At 43.0% G+C, this 18,690-nt stretch overlaps 4 protein-coding genes and 4 non-coding genes across 14 annotated transcripts; 5 read left to right on the top strand and 3 right to left on the bottom strand.

Annotated features, from left to right (window-relative positions):
* Window positions 1-853: 853 nt before the first annotated feature.
* On the bottom strand, window positions 854-12,323 carry Larp4B (La-related protein 4B). 4 transcript variants are annotated; one of them, XM_020950943.2, is made up of 9 exons: window positions 12,019-12,323; window positions 9,465-10,329; window positions 9,147-9,396; window positions 8,701-9,084; window positions 7,999-8,611; window positions 7,457-7,938; window positions 5,311-7,297; window positions 4,867-5,252; window positions 854-4,805 (listed from the first exon to the last, which is right to left on the bottom strand). In XM_020950943.2, exons 2-8 carry the CDS (start codon window positions 10,313-10,315, stop codon window positions 5,089-5,091), a joined length of 4,731 nt encoding a protein of 1,576 aa, XP_020806602.2. In that variant the 5' UTR covers window positions 10,316-10,329; window positions 12,019-12,323; the 3' UTR covers window positions 854-4,805; window positions 4,867-5,088. The 4 variants fall into 4 exon arrangements, with proteins under 4 accessions (XP_020806602.2, XP_020806601.2, XP_020806603.2 ...); XM_020950942.2 differs by having other exon boundaries at window positions 10,759-12,054; XM_020950944.2 differs by lacking the exon at window positions 12,019-12,323 and adding an exon at window positions 11,077-11,714.
* A 758-nt stretch (window positions 12,324-13,081) lies between these two features.
* Window positions 13,082-14,266, bottom strand: eIF1 (eukaryotic translation initiation factor eIF1). The gene is made up of 3 exons (XM_020950897.2): window positions 14,115-14,266; window positions 13,718-13,875; window positions 13,082-13,449 (listed from the first exon to the last, which is right to left on the bottom strand). The coding sequence occupies exons 1-3, from the start codon at window positions 14,140-14,142 to the stop codon at window positions 13,303-13,305; spliced, it is 333 nt and encodes a 110-aa protein (XP_020806556.1). The 5' UTR covers window positions 14,143-14,266; the 3' UTR covers window positions 13,082-13,302.
* Window positions 14,267-14,750: 484 nt separating this feature from the next.
* On the top strand, window positions 14,751-16,633 carry RpL28 (ribosomal protein L28). Of its 4 annotated transcripts, none has more exons than XM_020950868.2 (4): window positions 14,751-14,779; window positions 15,729-15,828; window positions 16,021-16,263; window positions 16,448-16,633. In XM_020950868.2, exons 2-4 carry the CDS (start codon window positions 15,736-15,738, stop codon window positions 16,544-16,546), a joined length of 435 nt encoding a protein of 144 aa, XP_020806527.1. In that variant the 5' UTR covers window positions 14,751-14,779; window positions 15,729-15,735; the 3' UTR covers window positions 16,547-16,633. The 4 variants fall into 4 exon arrangements, with proteins under 4 accessions (XP_020806527.1, XP_086695301.1, XP_086695309.1 ...); XM_086839175.1 differs by having other exon boundaries at window positions 14,751-14,917; XM_086839183.1 differs by having other exon boundaries at window positions 14,751-15,134.
* LOC147644898 (small nucleolar RNA CD11) lies at window positions 15,169-15,244 on the top strand. Its single transcript, XR_015273126.1, has one exon. It is a non-coding gene; the product is annotated as a small nucleolar RNA CD11 (small nucleolar RNA).
* On the top strand, window positions 15,377-15,453 carry LOC147644897 (small nucleolar RNA CD11). Its single transcript, XR_015273127.1, has one exon. It is a non-coding gene; the product is annotated as a small nucleolar RNA CD11 (small nucleolar RNA).
* LOC147644896 (small nucleolar RNA CD11) lies at window positions 15,593-15,668 on the top strand. The gene has a single exon (XR_015273125.1). It is a non-coding gene; the product is annotated as a small nucleolar RNA CD11 (small nucleolar RNA).
* Window positions 15,869-15,946, top strand: LOC147644895 (small nucleolar RNA snoMe28S-C3422). The gene has a single exon (XR_015273129.1). It is a non-coding gene; the product is annotated as a small nucleolar RNA snoMe28S-C3422 (small nucleolar RNA).
* Window positions 16,634-16,821: 188 nt separating the features above from the next.
* Window positions 16,822-18,689, bottom strand: nSMase (neutral sphingomyelinase). The gene is made up of 2 exons (XM_020950863.2): window positions 18,465-18,689; window positions 16,822-18,354 (listed from the first exon to the last, which is right to left on the bottom strand). Exons 1-2 carry the CDS (start codon window positions 18,503-18,505, stop codon window positions 17,049-17,051), a joined length of 1,347 nt encoding a protein of 448 aa, XP_020806522.2. The 5' UTR covers window positions 18,506-18,689; the 3' UTR covers window positions 16,822-17,048.
* Between the last annotated feature and the right edge of the window lies 1 nt (window position 18,690).

The following is an 18,690-nucleotide window of genomic DNA, read 5'->3' as shown; positions in this document are numbered from 1 at the left end:
TCGATTTCATACCCCTTTGCAGGGTTTTATTATTTAAGTCAGAAACTTATCTTTGCATCAACAAACGCAGTATGCAGATTTGTTAGTGCTTTAAAAACTCGCACAGAAAAGCTTTCCGAGTTAAAATATATGCAATTTCGGCTTATTTATGATGTCCGAAAAACTTTGTTTTTCAATTAAATTGTCTGTTTTTAAACCTTTTTGCTGGGTATAGTTTAAGTCAGAAGCTTGAAACGTAATGTAGGAGTCATTTCCGACCCTATTAACCATATATATTCTTGATCAGCACCAACAGCCCAGTCGTTCTAGCCATGTCCGGTCGAAAAGTAAATTTTTTGTATTTTTTTTTCGAAAATTGAAAATTTCATAAGGGGTTACATTATTAAAATTGTCAAAATTTGACAATAAATTTAATTTTTTAAATTTGAAAACTGAGTATGCAGATTTGTTAATCTATTAAAAATTAGCATAGAACAGCTGCTTTCCAAATAAAATTTAATGCTTCTTAGGCTTAGTTATGGTGTTTTATTATTATATAGAAACCTTGATTAATATTAATTCAAAGAATGCGAATTTTTTAAGCTAATATTCATATTCGATACGGGCCTATAATCTAATTGCAAATGGGAAAGGTATATAAACTGCAGCTTCCCGAAGTTAGAAATAAATGACGACACTTCATTTTTTGTTTCTCAGTGTTTGTATTTTTTTTCTTTTTTTCGTTTTCCTTTTTGTTTTTATTATAATATTTTTATTTTAATATGTATGCCATATATTACACATTCAATTATTATGTATAACTGCTGTTTTGTTTGCTTGCTTCGCTTGCTGCATAGAGAGAGATATTATTATATTTTTCATTATAATTAGTTTTATAGTTTTATTTTTGCTAAACATATGCGATTTGTTTTGTTATATATAAACTCTTTCTCGTTTTTTGTAGTTGTTACTTTACAGTTGTTTATCAATGTGGTTTTCTGTCGGTACAATTGCATAATATATTTATATGTGTGTGTATATGCATGTACCTGATCTTTATTTCATTAATTACTCCTCATTCTTACAGATTTTCATTTTTCGTTTTCAATGTTTGTTTAACAGACAGGTTTTTGTTGTTCTTGTGTTATGTTTGTTTGTTTGCTGTTTGTTGTTGATGTTCTTTTTTCTACTGATAACAATGTGCGTAAGCAATCTTTTTTAAATGGTAGTAACTAAAAGCAGAATTTTCAGGGGAAAAAAATCAAAAGAAAAAGACGAAATAATTAAGGAAATTATAAGAAGAATCCATAGGGCTGGCAGTGCCACAAATAGTAAAGATGAATAAAGGAAAGGCTGTCCCTCAACGATATAGTATATATATATATAGATATAGCTAAATGTATGTACAGTGGTCTCTGTTGTTGAGGTGGATAGCATTCCCTTTAAATGAAAACCGCTTAAATATGTGAAAATTAAACTGAAAATGATAGTTCTAAGCTGGGTTTCACTGTGTTATGTGGGTGTAGATGGATTTGTAAGGGGGAATACATATTTTTGATATATATATATAGCTATTGTAAATATAACAAGGTGTGTGTGTGTCATATATGCGCTGCTGCTTAAGTATACAAAAATAAATAACTTAAGAACTGAGAGGTTTTACAATGTAACAATTTAATTTAATTTATTGTATTATTACTTACAAATTATTTAACATCAACAATGTTCTTTTTTTGTTTCTTTCTCTAAGCCCTACTACTCCTTGTCTCTTTGCTAATCATCCACTTCCTCCTCCTTCGCCTTCTACTCTTAGCCTGATCTGGATGTCGTCGCTGCGGTTGTGTGTGTGTGTGGGGGCTACTCTGGACCAGGTCATGGTCATGGTCTCTTGGCTCATTCCGTTTATTTTTGTTTACTTGTTTTTTGTCGCGCACAATTGATCGATTTGTCTCAATTGCCTAATATCACATCTCATTCACTCGGAAATCGCGACGCGACACGACCCACTCACCACTAGCTAGCTCCACTCCGCACCTCCTGGCTACGTCCATCCTTGCCCATTGATTCACCTAAAGCAGTCCAAGTCCGCACAGTCCCAGTCGGAGGGTCAAACTGTACAGTATAGTGTGTGTGAAGAGTCTCTCTGTGATGAGCACAACAAAAATCATTTGAGAACTATTTTTAAAAAAATGTACGAAGTGTGATGGATGGATGCAAATGTTGGGGTTATAGTTGGGGGTTCTCTATCTTTGTCTCTGACTCTGGGTATTTTTTCAGTTTTTATTTTGTTTTTGAAGGGGAAGATACAAACTATCAGGAATGACGCACAAAAATCGCTGTGAACCAAAAATGATGTTTTAAAGTACGCAATGATAGTGTCATACATTTCAACAGCATTTTCATAGATTTCGAATTTACAGCGATTTCTGTATGAGCATCCCTGCGGTATATAAGCTATGAATTTATTATAGTTACATTTTGTGTGTGTGTAGAGGCATGCTGCGAACCACTGAGCAAGGTATACTATCTGTGGATGTGTTTAGGAATAATTCTTGAACAGATCCCGGCCAGGATTTTTATGTAGAGGCAGTTGTGTTTGTATGAAGTACGGTGACTTGGGACACTTGTCTTTGAATTCTTGGCTCAGTGGTTCAGACGGTATGCCCTTTCGTATGTTACACAGTTTTGTTATATATATATATATGTACTATATATATATATATATATATTTGTTAGTATAGGCACTTAGCATATTCGATTGTTTTCATAGAAACAAAATATATGTGGTGTATAATATATTGATTTTCAGTTTTTAGTTTCCATTCTCTTGATTTGTGTTTAGTTTTTATTTTTACATTTTAAATTTCATTTTGGTTGGAAGTCTTGCGTTTTTAGAGTTCATTTTTCATATTCTCCCTCTTTGTTTTTGATTTGATTTTGGATGCAAGTTTTGGGAAAACATTTTTCTGGTTTTGTTCACAGTGGGTTCCAAGTATTTTGAGTTAAAAATATAACAAAAATAATACGTTTTTCAGCGAATAAAAATAAAAATGATTAGTTTTAAATTTAAATTTGTTCTCAAATTATAGGGAAATGATGAAGAACTTATGTTTCTAAGTTAAGTTTGTGTTTGTGTGGGTGTGAATGTGGATGTGGGTGTGTTTGTGAGTGTGAATATCAATGTGTGTATACCTTAACTTAATTCTTATGCCCTAATCGTAGTGTTTTGTAGATATCGTGTACGCTCCTTAATTATACTGATTATTCCTTCTCTTTTCCTTTCTTTAGTTGCCAATTGATTTCTTATTTTCCGTAATGCCCCAAGTATTTAATTCACATGCGTCTCTTTAATTTGATTACAAAAAAAAATAAAAAAAAAAAATCATCAAAGCTCCACTAAAAATTATAATTTGTGCGTAAATTAAAATCAAGAATTAAAATTTTACATATATATCTACGATGAGCATCAATAATATTTGGGAAAAGGGCCTCTAAAAGGAAAGCAGCATCATATTTTTATCCAAATAGAATTCGTTTGTTTTAAATGCCTATTTTGTGTACGTTGTCCTAAACCTCTCATAGAATTTCCGTGTTCTTTTTTTTTAGTATAGTTTATGGCACCTTTTTGTTTATATTATGTATGTGTATGTATTTGTGTGTGTGAGTGTATGTGTGTGTGTATGAGTGTAAAATACATATTGTTGCTTTGTCCTATATACAGAATTACTCGTAGAGTCATCTTTCTCGTTGAATATTTAACATTAGTTACGTGTCCTATGAGCTGAGCTGTTGAGCTACGCGTTTTGCAAGGATAAAGTTTAGTTTTTAGTAATGCATCTTCTCTTTTTCTTCCAACTCTTCTTAATTCATTTCTTTATCGTGTTGAAATATATATAGACGTCGTGTGAAACCATCAAACTGAGAAAATTGCGTTCATCATGTGTTTTTTTCGTTATGTAAAGAAATGCAATTTTAAAATGTATAAACTTTTCTTCCTTTTAGGTTTTTACCTTTGGAAAGGGGAGTCTGTGTCTGTGTGTTTGGGAAAGGAAGATATATTATAGCTTGTCTGAGGGTTCCCTTAAGTCCTGAACTAAGTACGAGTATCCCCTCAATCAAGTGACGTTAAAATGTTTACAAATAATGCTTCAAAACAATATATATATATTACATATAATATATCTAAATAATAGGGACTAGCGGAGGAGACATAGCCAAGTATATAGGTAACATATACAAGCTACGCACTCGAATCTGTGGCGAAAAATTATGAGAAATAATGAATATTCCTAAACGTATATAATATATAACATAAAATCAACGTGAGTTCGTTCATTGATCAGCAAATAAAACCTAATATACGCTCCTGTTGCTGTAGGTTTAGTTTAGTTTGTTTTTTTGTCGTTCGATGCTGCATGTTTGGCTAACTATGCTCAGAAATCTTAGAACCTATTCACTCGGTAATCGTAATGATAGCTTAGGCATATATATTATTATATATTTATCTCTTGTCTTATCGTCGTCGTAGCTCCTCTACTGCTCATCTGCTTCGTTTTCATTACCCTTTTGAGTTTAGGTAACATTAGCTTAGTTAGATTAACATTAACTGATAACTGAATATATATATATATATATATATAATTATATATTATATATATATATATGTTTATATACACACAGTGGCATATACGTATATATAGCTGGAGAAGGGGATGTGCACCATTCATTCATCAACGTCGTCCTTGCCTACTAAATATGATAACTGGTCCAAGCGTAGCCCACTGCTTCTTTTTCTCTATCTTCTCACTCTCTCGCAGCGGCCACAGCTGAAATTTTTTTTTTTAAATATTAGCAAAGCAATAAAATACGGTATAAACCTAGACTCACCTTTTGTATGCCTCCTTAGATAGCTTGTAAATATCTATATATAGCACTTATAGATATATAATAACAAAAAGTTCTCCCGCTCGATATTTACACATGGAATTTCATTTATGTACAACAGGCGCACACAGAGATGCATCTTCCCTGCTAAGGGGTATCTGTCAACAGTTGCCTCCTTTGCTTTTGGCAACGCGGTTTTTTTTTCTTTTTCGCTTGGGTTTCTCCTTAAGAGGTGCTGCTGTTGCTGGCTCTGGACTTCCGGTTACCGCTAGTCCCCGAGCCGACAGTGGCATTGGCATTGTTGTGTTCTATTCCAGAACCATAATGTTGCTGCTGTTGCTGTGGCTTCTCCTTGCTCCGCTGGCGCACAGAGGCATTGGGACGATTATCTGCAAAAATTCAAGAGTAATTAAAAAGAGTTCTTATCGGTAAGAAGTCTTACCTTACCCTTTTCTTTAGCAGAGACAACGACAGCAGCATTGACACCTCCACTGGCTTTGCCAGCTGGCGAGGCACCGCCTGCAGCACGCTTTTCAGCTGTAACCACCACCGAGACGGCGGCCAGGCCGCTCTTCTCAACCGCCGCCACAACAGAGGCGGGATCGCCAAAGACTAGATCCATCTTGTGGCTACCGGTGGGCGAAAGGGTGCCGGTGGAGCCGCCTGAGCCAGTTTCCTTGCTATCACCGGAGGCGGCTGCCTTGTGAACTTGAGCCACTTGAGCGTAGCTCAATTTGCTGGCTGTGGCGGCAGCCGCTAGATTCTCCGTGGAAGTAGATGTGGCCACGCTTTTGTGTTTGGCACTATTAGCCAACAGATTCGCCTCCTTTTTGGCGTGTAGAGCGGCAACGGCGGGTGGCTTCTTATGCTGGCCGAGGCAGCACTCGGCAAGGGTTGTGGTCAGACCACTTTCCACCACGGTGCAGGCGCCAGCGCCCGCGGCCAGAGCAGCGGAGTACTCGTTGTGACCTGCCAACGCCGACGGCAACGGCGGGTGCTGCTGCTGGGCGTAGCCTTCGACCAGTCTCTGCTGCTGCTTTGGATACACTTCATCCTCAGTCTTATTTGATTTGTCCAGCTGCTGCTGCGGCGGCGGTTGCTGTTGGGCTCCGGCAGCCGCTTCCTCCTTGCTGCTGGTGTTGATATTTGGTGTTAGACACTTTATCACATGGATCGAATTGTTGTTACTCGAGCTCTGCTTAGTAACGTTCTTAGTATTGGTTCCCTCCTGGAGCTGCAGCGCGTACTCTGTGCCCAGGACGGGCGTGGGGCTAACAGGTGGATTACGCTGTTGATAGTTGTGGGCCAAGTGCGCCGGCTGATTCTGGTTCTGCATCTGGTGGTGCCTATTATCTTTGCGCGCCTTGCCCTTACCACCACTGACGCCAACGCTGCCCCCAGTGCGCACCACATCCGACAAGCGGTTCTCAGACCAGTTATTCGATGAGGAAGCAGCACTGGCCAAATGAGCATTACAGTTCTCCATCCCTTGGTGATTGGTGGATCGCTGCTGCTGTTCCTCGCCGACGCCGCTCTCCACACTGCTGCTCAGCTGCTGCTGATGATGGTGCTGTTGCTGCTGCTGGTGTAGCGACTGCTTTTGAGTCAGACCCGTTGACGAGGAGGACGACGTAGTCGAGTTATGCAGAGAGGCGTTGCTGGTGACCTGAGGTGTATGCGGTGCGGTAGCCGATGTGGCTGGCAGTGGTGGAAAGGCCGCTGCCTCCAGATCAAACTGCGGCGGCTGGACCGGAGCCGACGGCTGTTGCTGTTGCTGCTGCTGCTGCAGTTGTTGCTGTTGTTGCGTTTGGTGCTGGTGTGTATGTGGATGCCCCTGATAGCCCAAAGAGCTGTGATGAAGACCGCCTCGATCATTGCTTCCACCGGAGAGGCTGTTACTGCCAGATCCGCCGCCGCCAGAGGATCCACCACCAGAGCCACTGCCACCGCCACCGCCACCGCCGCCACCACCTCCGCCGCTGCTGATGCCCAAGCCACCACTGTTGCCTACATTACTGCCGATTGAATTGTGGTGGTGGTGGTGATGGTGGTGATAATGCCCAGAGCCCTGCTGCTGGCCAGCAGCACCGGTGGAGTTCAGGTGGTGCTGCTGCTGTGAGGACAAGGAGCTGTGGTGATGATGATGGTGCGAGCCACCACTCGCCATCGACGACGAGTGCTGCTGGGCGTGATAGTGAGGATTGTAGTTGTTGCCCTTGTAGTTGCCACGGTGCTGGGGTGGTGGGACGTCGTGGATGGTATTGTAATGGCTCTGGCGCTCCCCGCCGCCGCTACGATGGGGGGCTCCCCCTCCGACTCCGCCGCCATCAGTACCGCCTGCGCCTCCCGACGGCTGTACGTTGCTGGCGGTGGATGGGCCTAGAAGATGCTGCTGTTGCTGCTGATGTGGATTTGAAGGAGAACTGCCGTATAGCTGCGAGTGAATAACAGATGTCAAGGATTAGATAATACATATTTTTTGAAGGATCTTAAATTTTAATGATTGTAATGATTGCCTTTTAAGCAAACTAGAAGTCCTATAGAAAGTAAACTAGTTCTAAGAGCGAGACGCTTTACTAATCAGTTTGCTTACCCCAACTCGCCCGCCTGGGGAATAGTTGAGACCACCGCCCTCCTCATCGCGGCGACGACGACGCGTTCTGTTTTGCCACTGCAGTGGCTCCTTGCTAATCGAAGTAGCCAGCGATGAGGATGAACTTGTAGACATGGCGTTACGATTAATCTGCTGCATGGCGTGTGAGCCATGCTCCACCACGCCACCGTCCCCAGTCTCTGGTTGCTGTTGCAGATCCTGCGCTTGCTGCTGCTGTGATTGCGCCGGCTGTTGCTGGACCACCAAGTGGTGCTGAGCTGGAGCTGCGGACACATAGGTAACTTGCGGGGCGCTGGCAGAACCAGAGGAAGGCAAATGGTAGTGCTGCTGCTGCGATTGTCCCTGCTGTTGTTGACCCTGCAGATGATGGCCGTGGGCGGGCAAAACCTGCACCTGGGCGTAGTGGTGGTGAGTAGTCACCCCGCCACCATATCCCTTATCTAGGTTCTTCTGCATGCCGCCTGTAAATGTAACGACACCGATTAATGAATAAATCTGGGAAGATCCCCTTAATAACTTACCCTTCCAATTATTCTTAATGGGATAGTGGCGGGTGGAGCTGTTCACCTGCACCTGCGAAGGCTGTTGCTGCTGACCCGAGCTTGTTGGCTGCTGCTGCTGTTGGAGCTGAATCACTTGCTGCTGCGGCTGTTGTTGTGGCTGCTGCTGCAACGGTGCCTGCTGCAACGGATCTTGCTGAACAATGTTCGCGGGAACCACGCTGACCATCCCGCCTGGAATTGCGCCCGCTATCTGGATGGGTACAATACTGCCGCCTTGGATGTGCGACTGAGTTTGCTGAGAGTTGCGTGGCGGCTTGCCCCTCGACTCGCCGCGTGGTCCCGAATTGGTACCGGCGCCTACGTTATTGGGATTACCGCCGCCGCGGTGATTGTTGTTGTAGCGTCCACCGCCGCCCTGCGGCTTGGACGTAACCATTGTTTGTGCAGTCGGTGGCGGCGGAGCAGGTGTGAAGCTGGCGGCGACAGCTTGCGAAGTCAAGGGATTTGCAGCGGCAAACAGATTGCCGCCGATCTCATAGAAATTCTGGCTATGGGGGGTAGTGGTGGCCATAGTACCAGGGGGCCACGGACCAGCCACCAAGCCGGAATAGAATTGATTCTGCGGAATCGGCTATAAATATAAGAAAATAAATTAGTTTACCACGTGTTCTCATGGATTCAGGAAATGAAATAACAACCCGTTAAGGCAGATATACTCACAATCAGTACGGGATTGGTGTACGGAACTGAGGTGGGAGCCGCTATGGTAGCCCCGTTGGCGTACATGTAGCGCTGCGGAGTGGGAGCATAGCTAACGGCGGTAGCACCGGCTCCGGATGGATCAAAAACAGCCGGTTGGCCGGTTGGTGGCGATGTGAGACGGTAACCGTTCTTCATATTTGGTACAGCTTGAACGCGATTGATAAACGACTTGGGTTTGATGCGCGCCATTATCGGCTTGCCGTTGAACTCCTTAATCTCTTCGCGCAGGTACTTGAACGCCTTCTGCGCATCCTCATCAGACTTGAAGGTGATGTACCACGAGCTGTTGGCGGCGAATTCGCAGGAGATGGGCTGGGGGCAGGTCTCGTTGTTAAACAGAGCCTAACACAAAATAACGAAATCAAATTAGTTGCTTGTTTATAAACGAGGGAATGAGTCATCACCTTGACTTCATCGACTGGCGTGTTGTCCGATATCTCGCGCAAAATGATGATGCAACGTTTGCGATTGGGACGCACGCGCAGGCCCTGGTCGTCCACTTGGACGTTGGGGGACTCCCGCAGCACCTCGGTGATGAGCTTGATGTCCTTTGTTAGTTTCTTAACCAGATTAAATCCGGCCACTGTCCAAATGGGCACATACTGGTCACCGTCCATCTGCGACAGCAAGTAAGTATCGTTGGCCAGGTTCTCTCTGTTTAAAAACGAAAAAAAAAAGATTAAGTAGAAGCCAAGAATTGAAAATACTGAGAGAGCACCCACCTAGAGAAGTAATACTCGAGCTGTGTGGCCAGCATCTGCTTGAGCTTATCCAACGGTATATTATCTTCGCCAGTGGCGCCCTGCGGCTGCTGCTGCTGCAGCTGATCGGCTGTGCCATTCGCTGGCAGCGTTACGGGTAGCTGAACGGGAACTTGGACAGGAACCTGGACCGGCAATACAATGTGCTGCTGCTGTGGCTCAAGGGCAACTAAATTCGTGTTGTTAACACCAGGTACGAAGGCGTCTGTGTAGACGACAGTGCCATCCTGGGTCTGGGCAAGTGCTCCATTCATGATGGCGTATTCGGTATTGTCGTTGGCCTCGCCACCGACTCCGACAGCTAGTGATGCTGCTGCTGGTCCTCCTCCTCCTGCTCCTCCGGCAGTGCTAACCACGCCCTGGGCCTGTGAAGGCGCCGGCTGAAGGCCGTATTGCAGATGCTGGGCGGGATGCGGTGATTGTTGTTGTATATGCTGCTGGAGTGTCTGCTGCTGTTGGAGCGACTGTTGCTGCTGTTGGTGGGCGACGTGCGAAGCAAGGTGCTGCACCTGCACCTGCTGCTGTTGGTGAGGATGCGGCTGCGGTTGCTGCTGGATTGGATGCGGCGGCTGCTGCTGTTGAGCGGGTTGCGCTGCTGCTGCGGCGGCCACGGCTGCGATGGGAGCTACGGGTGGTGCGGCGGCTGCTGCTGCTGCGGCGGCTGCTGTAATCAACGGTATGTGGGCTGCGGCGGCTGCTGCTGGGGCTGCGATCTGTGTGGTGGCGCCGAACAGATTAGTGGCTAGCATCGCCGTTTCGACAGGAACATTGGTGTAGACCGGCGGCTGGATCTTGACTGCATCTCCGTTCATGTACACATATCCTCCTGCAAGTGGACGAGTATGTGAGACTGTGTGAGTGTGGGCATAGTATGAGGATGTGTGCGTAGTGTGCGTGGCGAGAGGGGGTGTGGTTTCAATGTGCGGTGTACGTGTGTGCATAAACAAGGTCAATTTTTTCTATTTGTTGTTGTAGACGTAATGGGAAACTTTCGTAATCGGAGGAAGCTACTGCGAAAACTCTCTTCTCGGCACTCGGCCGAATTCGATACAATACGATACGATTTTGATGGACGCAAATAAAAACAAACAAAATTCGATGCCAACATAATCACACAAACATGCGGATGTCAGAGGCGAAGTAGCGGTGAAAAGCTCGAGAGATGATGTGTGTGACTGCATGTGCAGTTGTGTGAGGGGTGGCGGCGACATTTACATATGTATAGTGTACATGCACTGGAGACTCCACTACTAACCTAGGTAGTATTCCATGGTAACGTATGTTGCAATTATCAAGAAATTCCACACACAAAGACACAGTCGGTTTTTTACTTCACTTCTCTTTCTTTTTTTTAAATTTATTATATTTTTTGTTCTTTTTTGCTCTTTTGAGCTAACCCACACACACACTTGCACGCGGCACACTCACACACAGCTCAGACACACACACACACACCAGTCACACACACACGCGTTGCCACCCAGTCGCGAGAGAGGGAGAGCGAGCGAGGAGAGAGAAAGAAGAGCTCTTTCTATTTGGAAAATTTGATTTTCACTGTGATATATTCTCCTACTTGTTTGCTGGTGCCCCGAAACTCGATTCAGCAATCTTATTTATTTATTTATACTGCTGCGGCAACTGCTGCTGCTTTTGATTCGGATTGGGATTCGGATACGGATACGGCTCCTGCTCCTCCGCCCCTGCTCCTGCACATTTTCTTCAACTTCTATGTTGCCTTGTCGCCTCCTTCGTCGTTGCTATTTTTTGTTTCTTTGCTGTTTCTGTTTCCTTTTTGCTTCTGTTTCTGCTGCTGCTTCTCTTTTCTTTACGTTTTCTTTCGGTATGAGTAGTGTGGGTCTATTTTTTTCAGCTTTTTGCACACGCAGAGAATAAATTGAAAATTGAGAAACGACCGAGAGGCAATTGATTTTTTTTTACTTTTCACACCCAAATCGCAGCGCCCGCACCCGCCAGCGTAGCGTTTATTGTTGCCAATCACTTGCGAAAGTCTTAAATAAATTGTTAAGCTTCTGCCTGGTTTTTTTCACAACGAACTTATCACGCGAAAAATCCAAAAATTCGACTTCTCATCGTCATAGAAAACTTTCGCCGTTTCGATAGGTCCCACGGTTGCAAACGATACCATTTACGATGGATTTGAATAGCGACTAGAATTTATTCGTTGTTACCAGGTGGCTTTGTTTTACGACTGTCAACGAGACTTGAAGGAAATCATGACAGCGTTTTTTGACAGCGTTATTTGCACAAATTTTAAGAAATCTTTTCCGCAAGCATGCATATGCACGCCAAATATACCACACAAATACATCCCTACATTTGTAAAATACCGAAAATATACTGACTTTCAGCGAGGTGGCAGCGTTGCAGCGTGCAAGAACATAATATTGTTAAGCAAATTCCAGCCCCCTTTCTCGCTCATCCCCCCTTCCAGCCCCTCACTATTCCCTGAAGAAGGGATCTAAATGCATAATTAAGATTTGCAACTCGCACTTACCATTTGCAGTGAAGGAAGTCCCGCGTGAAGCCACCTCCAGTCACTGTTGCAGTGCAGCTGCAGCGTCGCGGACCAAAACCACTTGTTAAAACCAAATGAAACAGCAAGCGGTTCACTGCAAACCAATTCTTTAGCGTAATTTAAAGGACTAGTTCGACGACAATCGCGGACAAATTTTCACTTTTTAATAGTCTTTTTCACTTGTTTTTCATCCAACAAAAAGCAGCACACGCAAAATATTCGCGCTCACAACTAGTTTGCAAAGGTAGAGCTGTCAATACTTCGATAGCCTCATGGTGATATCGATAGCATCATCGATTGTATCATTTTAAACCATTTGTAATTTAAATGCTATATTTATCTCATAATTGGGCTTGATTAAAATTTGTTAAAGTTTAATACCCACAAATGTCCAAGTTATTAGTCAACAATATTACCACGATAGTATCGATATATTGTATATTTTGACGTGGTGAAGTCGCAATTAGAGATGAGAAAACTAAATTAAAATATCAAGCAATTTTATTTGCATTTTTATATATGTATGTTTATATATTTTTGACCCAAGTATCTTAATATTTAGTTTTTCAAAATTTTATAAGGTTTAAAATAAGGCTTTTAAATTTGTACATTTGTTAGCGGTACAAGAACTAGTACTGAAAAGCTTTCCGATTTTAAATTAATGCATTTTTGGGTTAGTTATATTTAATTTACTCAAAAAATTACTTTTATAAATGTAAATTTAATTTGCCTAAAAAACACATATTTTAGGTAGTATACGAAGCCCAACAAGCTGATGATTGAGATGTCATATATGTTTCGATTTCCAAGAAAAATCTTATTCAATAATCAATAAAGCATGAGCATTCCACATTTTTATAGCATAATTAAAAAATGCTTAGCCCCATTAAGATTTTTGGGTGTGGCCTGCACACCCCGATTATTTCCGAGCTATAATTTTAATTTTAATAATGTATCAACCAGCATAATCCGAGAGTTTAATAACTACATCATTATCCGTTTTTGTCTCCATTATGCTAAGGCAGCACCCACACACACTTCGTTTATTTAAATTGAACATTTAATTTTATTTATAACATTGTTCTCAGTTAATGGTCTATTGCTTCTTCTGTCTTCATGTAAATGTTCTATATATCAAGAGTTTTTCAATTAAATCGGAACAAAGAACTTTTGCAAGTTGCTGTTGAAGGTTGTTGATGTTGTGGTGCTTAAGAATGAAATATTAGTGAGAATTCACACCGCTTTTTGTTCGTTTTTGTCCGCCTAGAAGCCGTGCACCTTGAGCTGGTCCGGCTTAGCTAGTCCCACCTTCGTCAACCATTGACAGATGTTCTCACGCTGATCGCCCTGGAGCTGGAGAACCTCACCATACTCTGGATGCTCGATTACAGTGCCATTGCATGCGAATTCCTGTGTGGAGTTTCAAATATATATTTAATATCAAAGAGAAGGAATCTAATCTTTCAAAGGGTAACACAGTTGTGGTCACAATAGGTTTAGAACTATATATGTATGTTACCCGTTGCAGTTGTTATTAACGTTTTTTAAGACCCTCGGGCGAAACTGTGTATAAAAAACTTTCACCCTAAGACAGATACTATGACTATACATAAATTTCCTAACCACAACTGTAAACACCATTGTTTTAGTTTATATATAGTTTCCAGTTATAGCTTACCTTCTTGCAGGAGCGGACTATCTTCTTCAAGTCATACTCCGCGGACAGGCCCTGGACAGTGGTTAGTGTCTTACGACCGTTCCTCTGCTGGATTCTTATATGCACTAGCCCGTCTTGAATATCATCATCATTGCCCTTGATTGCATCAGCAAAGGGGTCTGTAGGGAAGAGCGAAGAAACTCCATTGATTATCAAATGCAGTGATGAAACGTAATGTAATGGAAGTACAATGTAATCACACCCTTGCAGCGTGCTTTGCTTTTTTGCGTGTGCATGGGTGTACACACACACACACCAGCGCAGAGGCGGGGGCCGCTGCTCAATGATGACGAACACGAGAGCAGCCATTTTTATGTACATGTGTAACTGGACGAAAAACTGCACTCGCAGCACTTACCACGAGTGTTTAAATTCTGGATGGACATACGACAATAAAAACAAACCACAGCCGAAAACAAAAACTTTTTGAAATGATCTGTTGTTATCTGAACTTTTAATTTAACGTTTTAGTGAGTTTTCGGAAATGTGTTTGTCTGACAAGTTTAACACAGGGTTGTCGCTAGGGCTGTCTGAAAGATATCGATAAGTAAAACAAATGTATTGTGATGTTTAGCAGTCGATATATCAACAAGACGAAAATATTTTTAAGTTACACTGTCCTTTTTTTTTAAATTGGCAAGAATTTTAATTTTTTTTAATAATAAATTTGGTATGCAGATATATTAACCAAAGGATAACTAACATAGGAAAGGTTTCCGAATTAAAATTAATTTGGCTTAGCTTTGGTCTCTTTATCATTCGTTTGCAAGGGTATATAGGCTTCGAATTATTAATTATTCTTTCTGGAATACCTTTAATTGGTAAGGCCCCTTCAGTTTATAATAACACACTTTTTTTTTTTAAATAATAATTGGCATTTCTTACTCCAGCTTCAAGAGCTGCCAACTCCTGCGACTATCGCTTTTGTGCCCGAGCAACCCTGTGTGTTTGGGGGAGCGCAGCCAAGTTCACGCTATGCCGGGCTGCCATATTTCTTTCCTGCTTGTCTTTCAACGAGAAAAGGTGGGCATTTAGCGTTTTGTCTTGATTTGGTTAAGTTAGAGCCTCCCCACGGCGTTCAAAGCGCTCTGCAAATGTTGGGTGCAATGCCTGCACCACGTGTTGCAGTCAATTTTGCTGTAGGAGAGCCGAAGCGCGGAGGTAAATCTAGTTTTACCCACACGTGCAATACAGCAGCAGCAATAGTGAATACATGAATAAAAAATGTACAGCATTAAAGAGCTTAAAACCATGCCGAAATTTGTTACCAGTGAAAGTCTACAACCCAGAAAATGGTTAATAATTTATTTTTCCTTGCGTTTTTTCTATGTACCCTGACTGCGGTTCTTGGAATATTCATGGAATATTGAATTATAAGGTAAGAGCACATGTTGGAACTGTTTAGCTGATTTAATCTTTATTGTGATGAATGAATGAGCGGAAGAGTACTTTGAAGACTATATTCATCACCCAAGACTGAAATAAGCTAGAAAAAACGCGTTTAATGTTCCAAAGTTCATCAAAAACTAACTATTTCTTCTCTCTTTCATGTAACTCTGTTTTTTTCTGATATGGTGTTTTTCTTAAAGGTAAGTTAACATAAAGACTGCAGTTTACAGTTAAAGATTTTGTGATGAATGAATGAGCGGAAGAGTACTTTGAAGACTATATTCATCACCCAAGACTGAAAATAGCCGAGGGTCTCTTCTAATTGCAAGCCGAAATGCAAGATCTAACCCTTTTATTTTTGTTTTTTTCATGCTTCCTTCCATTTCTATGGTCAACACTGGATTCCTCCATAAAGGTAAGCCCAAAAATCATTTCAAGTTCTTTAGTTTTGTGTAAAATGATGAATGAATGAGCGGAAGAGTACTTTGAAGACTATATTCATCACCCAAGACTGAAATACGTTAGAAAAAATAAATAGTTGAGTGCCCGGAATTATTACTAATTTGATGTCTTCATTTTGCAGACGTGAGATGGCAACCTCTTCGCACCTCAACTGGTTGATCATTCGCAACAACAACGCCTTCTTGTTGAAGAAGCGCGATGTTAAGAAGCCCTTCAGCACAGTAAGTAAATGATAGGTCCTTTGTTTTGAATAACCTAAAAGCTTCAAATGATGTTTCTAACTTTATACTTTCACAATGATATTTGAATACAACATGATAGTAACTTTAATCTGACCAAAAGTTGGCTGCATTAGTGCCTAATGTATTTTTAAAAACCTATGTACTCATATCGAATCTTTCTTACCTTTCCAGGAGCCAAACAACTTGGCCAGCGTGAGCTCGTACCGCTACAGCGGCATCGTGCACAAGAAGACCCTTGGAGTCGTGCCCGCCGCCGACAAGAAGGGCTTCACCGCTGTGCTGAAGAAGAGCAAGTATGCCCAGCGTCCCGCCAAGAACACGGTGCGTGTTGACTTCAAGGCCGGTCCCCGTCGTTCCCTGAAAAAGCTGAAGAACCTGCTCATCGGCTCCAAATACCGCAAGGACCTGACCCAGGTAAATAATGCTTCAATTTAGGCTCGAGTCACTTTTTATGATGATATTTTTTAAATTATGCTACACAACCAAGATCGCAGAATGATCCGTGTTGATAAACCTGTCTGAGGCTTCTCCCTTTTTTAAAGAGCTTATTTTTTTTCCACTTTCACCATATAATTATGTTGTATTCTTGCATTTTCAGGCTGCCCTCCGTCGTGCGTCCGCTGTCCTCCGCTCCCAGAAGCCTGCCCCCGCCAAGGGCAAGAAGGCTGAGCTGGCTAAGGGAAAGAAGCCCGAATAAAATGTATACCAGATGGGATCATGCGGAGCTGTTTTCTACTTGAGAATAAAGAAAAAAAAAACGTTAAAAACATCCTAAATATTTAAATCCGATGTGTTTTGTGGGATTATAAAGCATCCGCTGAGGCAAACAGTCGTAAAAAGTTAGCTAGCCTATCTTAATTAATTGCTAAATTTTTGTCATAATCTTTTTTTATCGACGCTTAGATTTTAGCAATAATCTAGCAGAATTTTGATTTGCAAAATGATTACTAGAATTTTATCCATGAAATTGTCTTTTTTTATTATATATGGTTCGGTTTTATTGAACTATAGTTCCTGGTTAATTGGATGACGTTACACATAGAAAGAGACCATGGAATTGCATTGAAATCTTATACAAGACCATCTAAGATCATGTCAAGTCTTTACTAGCTTAGATCTAAAGACAAATACAGTGGCTGTTAAACTACGTTTACACACGGATATTAAATGCGCGTATTGAGCTAAGGGCTACTCCTCCCTCAGTAGAAGTACTCATACTTCTGGGCATGATGCAGCATCACCTCCATCGATTTCTTGCCCTGCAGCACACCATTCCGCTCCATGTAGTTCCAAATAGAGGCCATGAACACACAGAACAAGATGACGCCAAACACTATGAACTTGAGCAGCAGGAAGATGGTGCGCATGCCCACCGGGGCCGTGAACTCAACTAAAAGGACCAGGAGGACAAACAGGAAGGTGGCGGCACTGTAGTATAGTATCCGATCGGTGTTTAACTGGAGTAACGAAGCGTCGCAAAGGGCCAGGGCTTCGTGGAGTGCGGCCGTCCGGGCGGCGGGCATTGACTGGACGGAAGTTGAGCTGCCATTGCAATGAACCTCTGGCCGAGTCTCCTCCTGTTCATGCTCAGTCTGAGCATCGCCGGCACCCAGTTCACGCACTGCACACGTTTCCTCGTCCTCCACCTGACAATTCACCTCGATGGTGGCCACTGCTGGAGTTTCTGAAATGGTTCTGGAGTTTTCCTCTGCTGCTGTTGGCCGGGATAACCTCAGTTTGGCCAGGACAGCCTCGTGATCTGAGAAGCTGAACTTTTCGCCGGGCACACGGTTCGGAAAAGGGAGCTTGTACTCTGCGATTTCGGCATTCACATGATCCCCGCCGCGCACAAAGATGTGATCGATGCGAATGCCTTGGGGATTTCTTGCCAGAGCTCGTGGCGATGTATACGAATTGTGTTCGCACTCATTCGTTCGGAAGGTGTCCGAGGCGCAGCTATCGAGCATTTTAGAGGTGTAGAGCAGCACTTTATACGATATATCCTGCGGCTGGGCGTTCAGATCGCCGGCGAGGATCTGCAGCACCGAATTGCCCCTGGTGGCTTCGATAAATTGAGCTGTGTCGAAGGCCTGGATCACCCGGTGCGTCTTGTACTCGTCGTTGGCGTTGTCGTACTCGGCATGGAGGTGGGCATTGTACAGATGCACCATTTGTCCGTTGACCAGAATGCGGCACAGACCCACTCCCTTACCGCCAAACCAATCAGCGTGCTGAATACGATGGAAGTAGCCGTTCACGGACCACGCATGGAACAGCGTGCCCAATATGGGGTACCTTGATAACACCAGCAGACCGGCACCCATCACGCCGCTGTGGAAGTAGTGTGTATGTGGCAACACCGCCTCCGTTCCCTTCTGCAGCCGCTCGCTATCCTGCTGCGTCCACACTTCCTGCAGGGACACAATGTCATACTTGCCACTGGCCAGCTCTTTGCAAATAGCATCTATTCGGGGTCCACGGTCGCTTGACACGTACGGAATGCCCCTGAAAAATCACAAATGCACATATATAGTTATAATCTCCGGAGATGCAAGGTTAATGAATGTCTGGCTGGCAAAAAGGAAGCCGTAGAAGGAGATGCACCAAATGCTCACCAAATGTTCAGGGTCAGAATGTTCAGCTCCAGCAGCAGCATTGCGTCGGCCGTTTTTCACGTTAGCATTCTTACAATCCAGTTCAATTCGAGCGCTGGGATCGGCGATAAGATAAACTTTATAATTTTGTTGTTAAGATTTGGCTGCTAGAGGTGTGAAAGCCTCGATACATTTATATTTTCTTTGTGTTTCTATCATGTATCGATATGCGATATCTTTCCCCATA

Source organism: Drosophila serrata, unplaced genomic scaffold (genome assembly GCF_035046125.1).
Source record: "Drosophila serrata isolate PLE 108 unplaced genomic scaffold, ASM3504612v1 contig_71, whole genome shotgun sequence".
Lineage (NCBI taxonomy): Eukaryota > Metazoa > Arthropoda > Insecta > Diptera > Drosophilidae > Drosophila > Drosophila serrata.
Note: the sequence above shows the minus strand (reverse complement) of the source record. Positions and strands in the feature narration are given on the sequence as shown.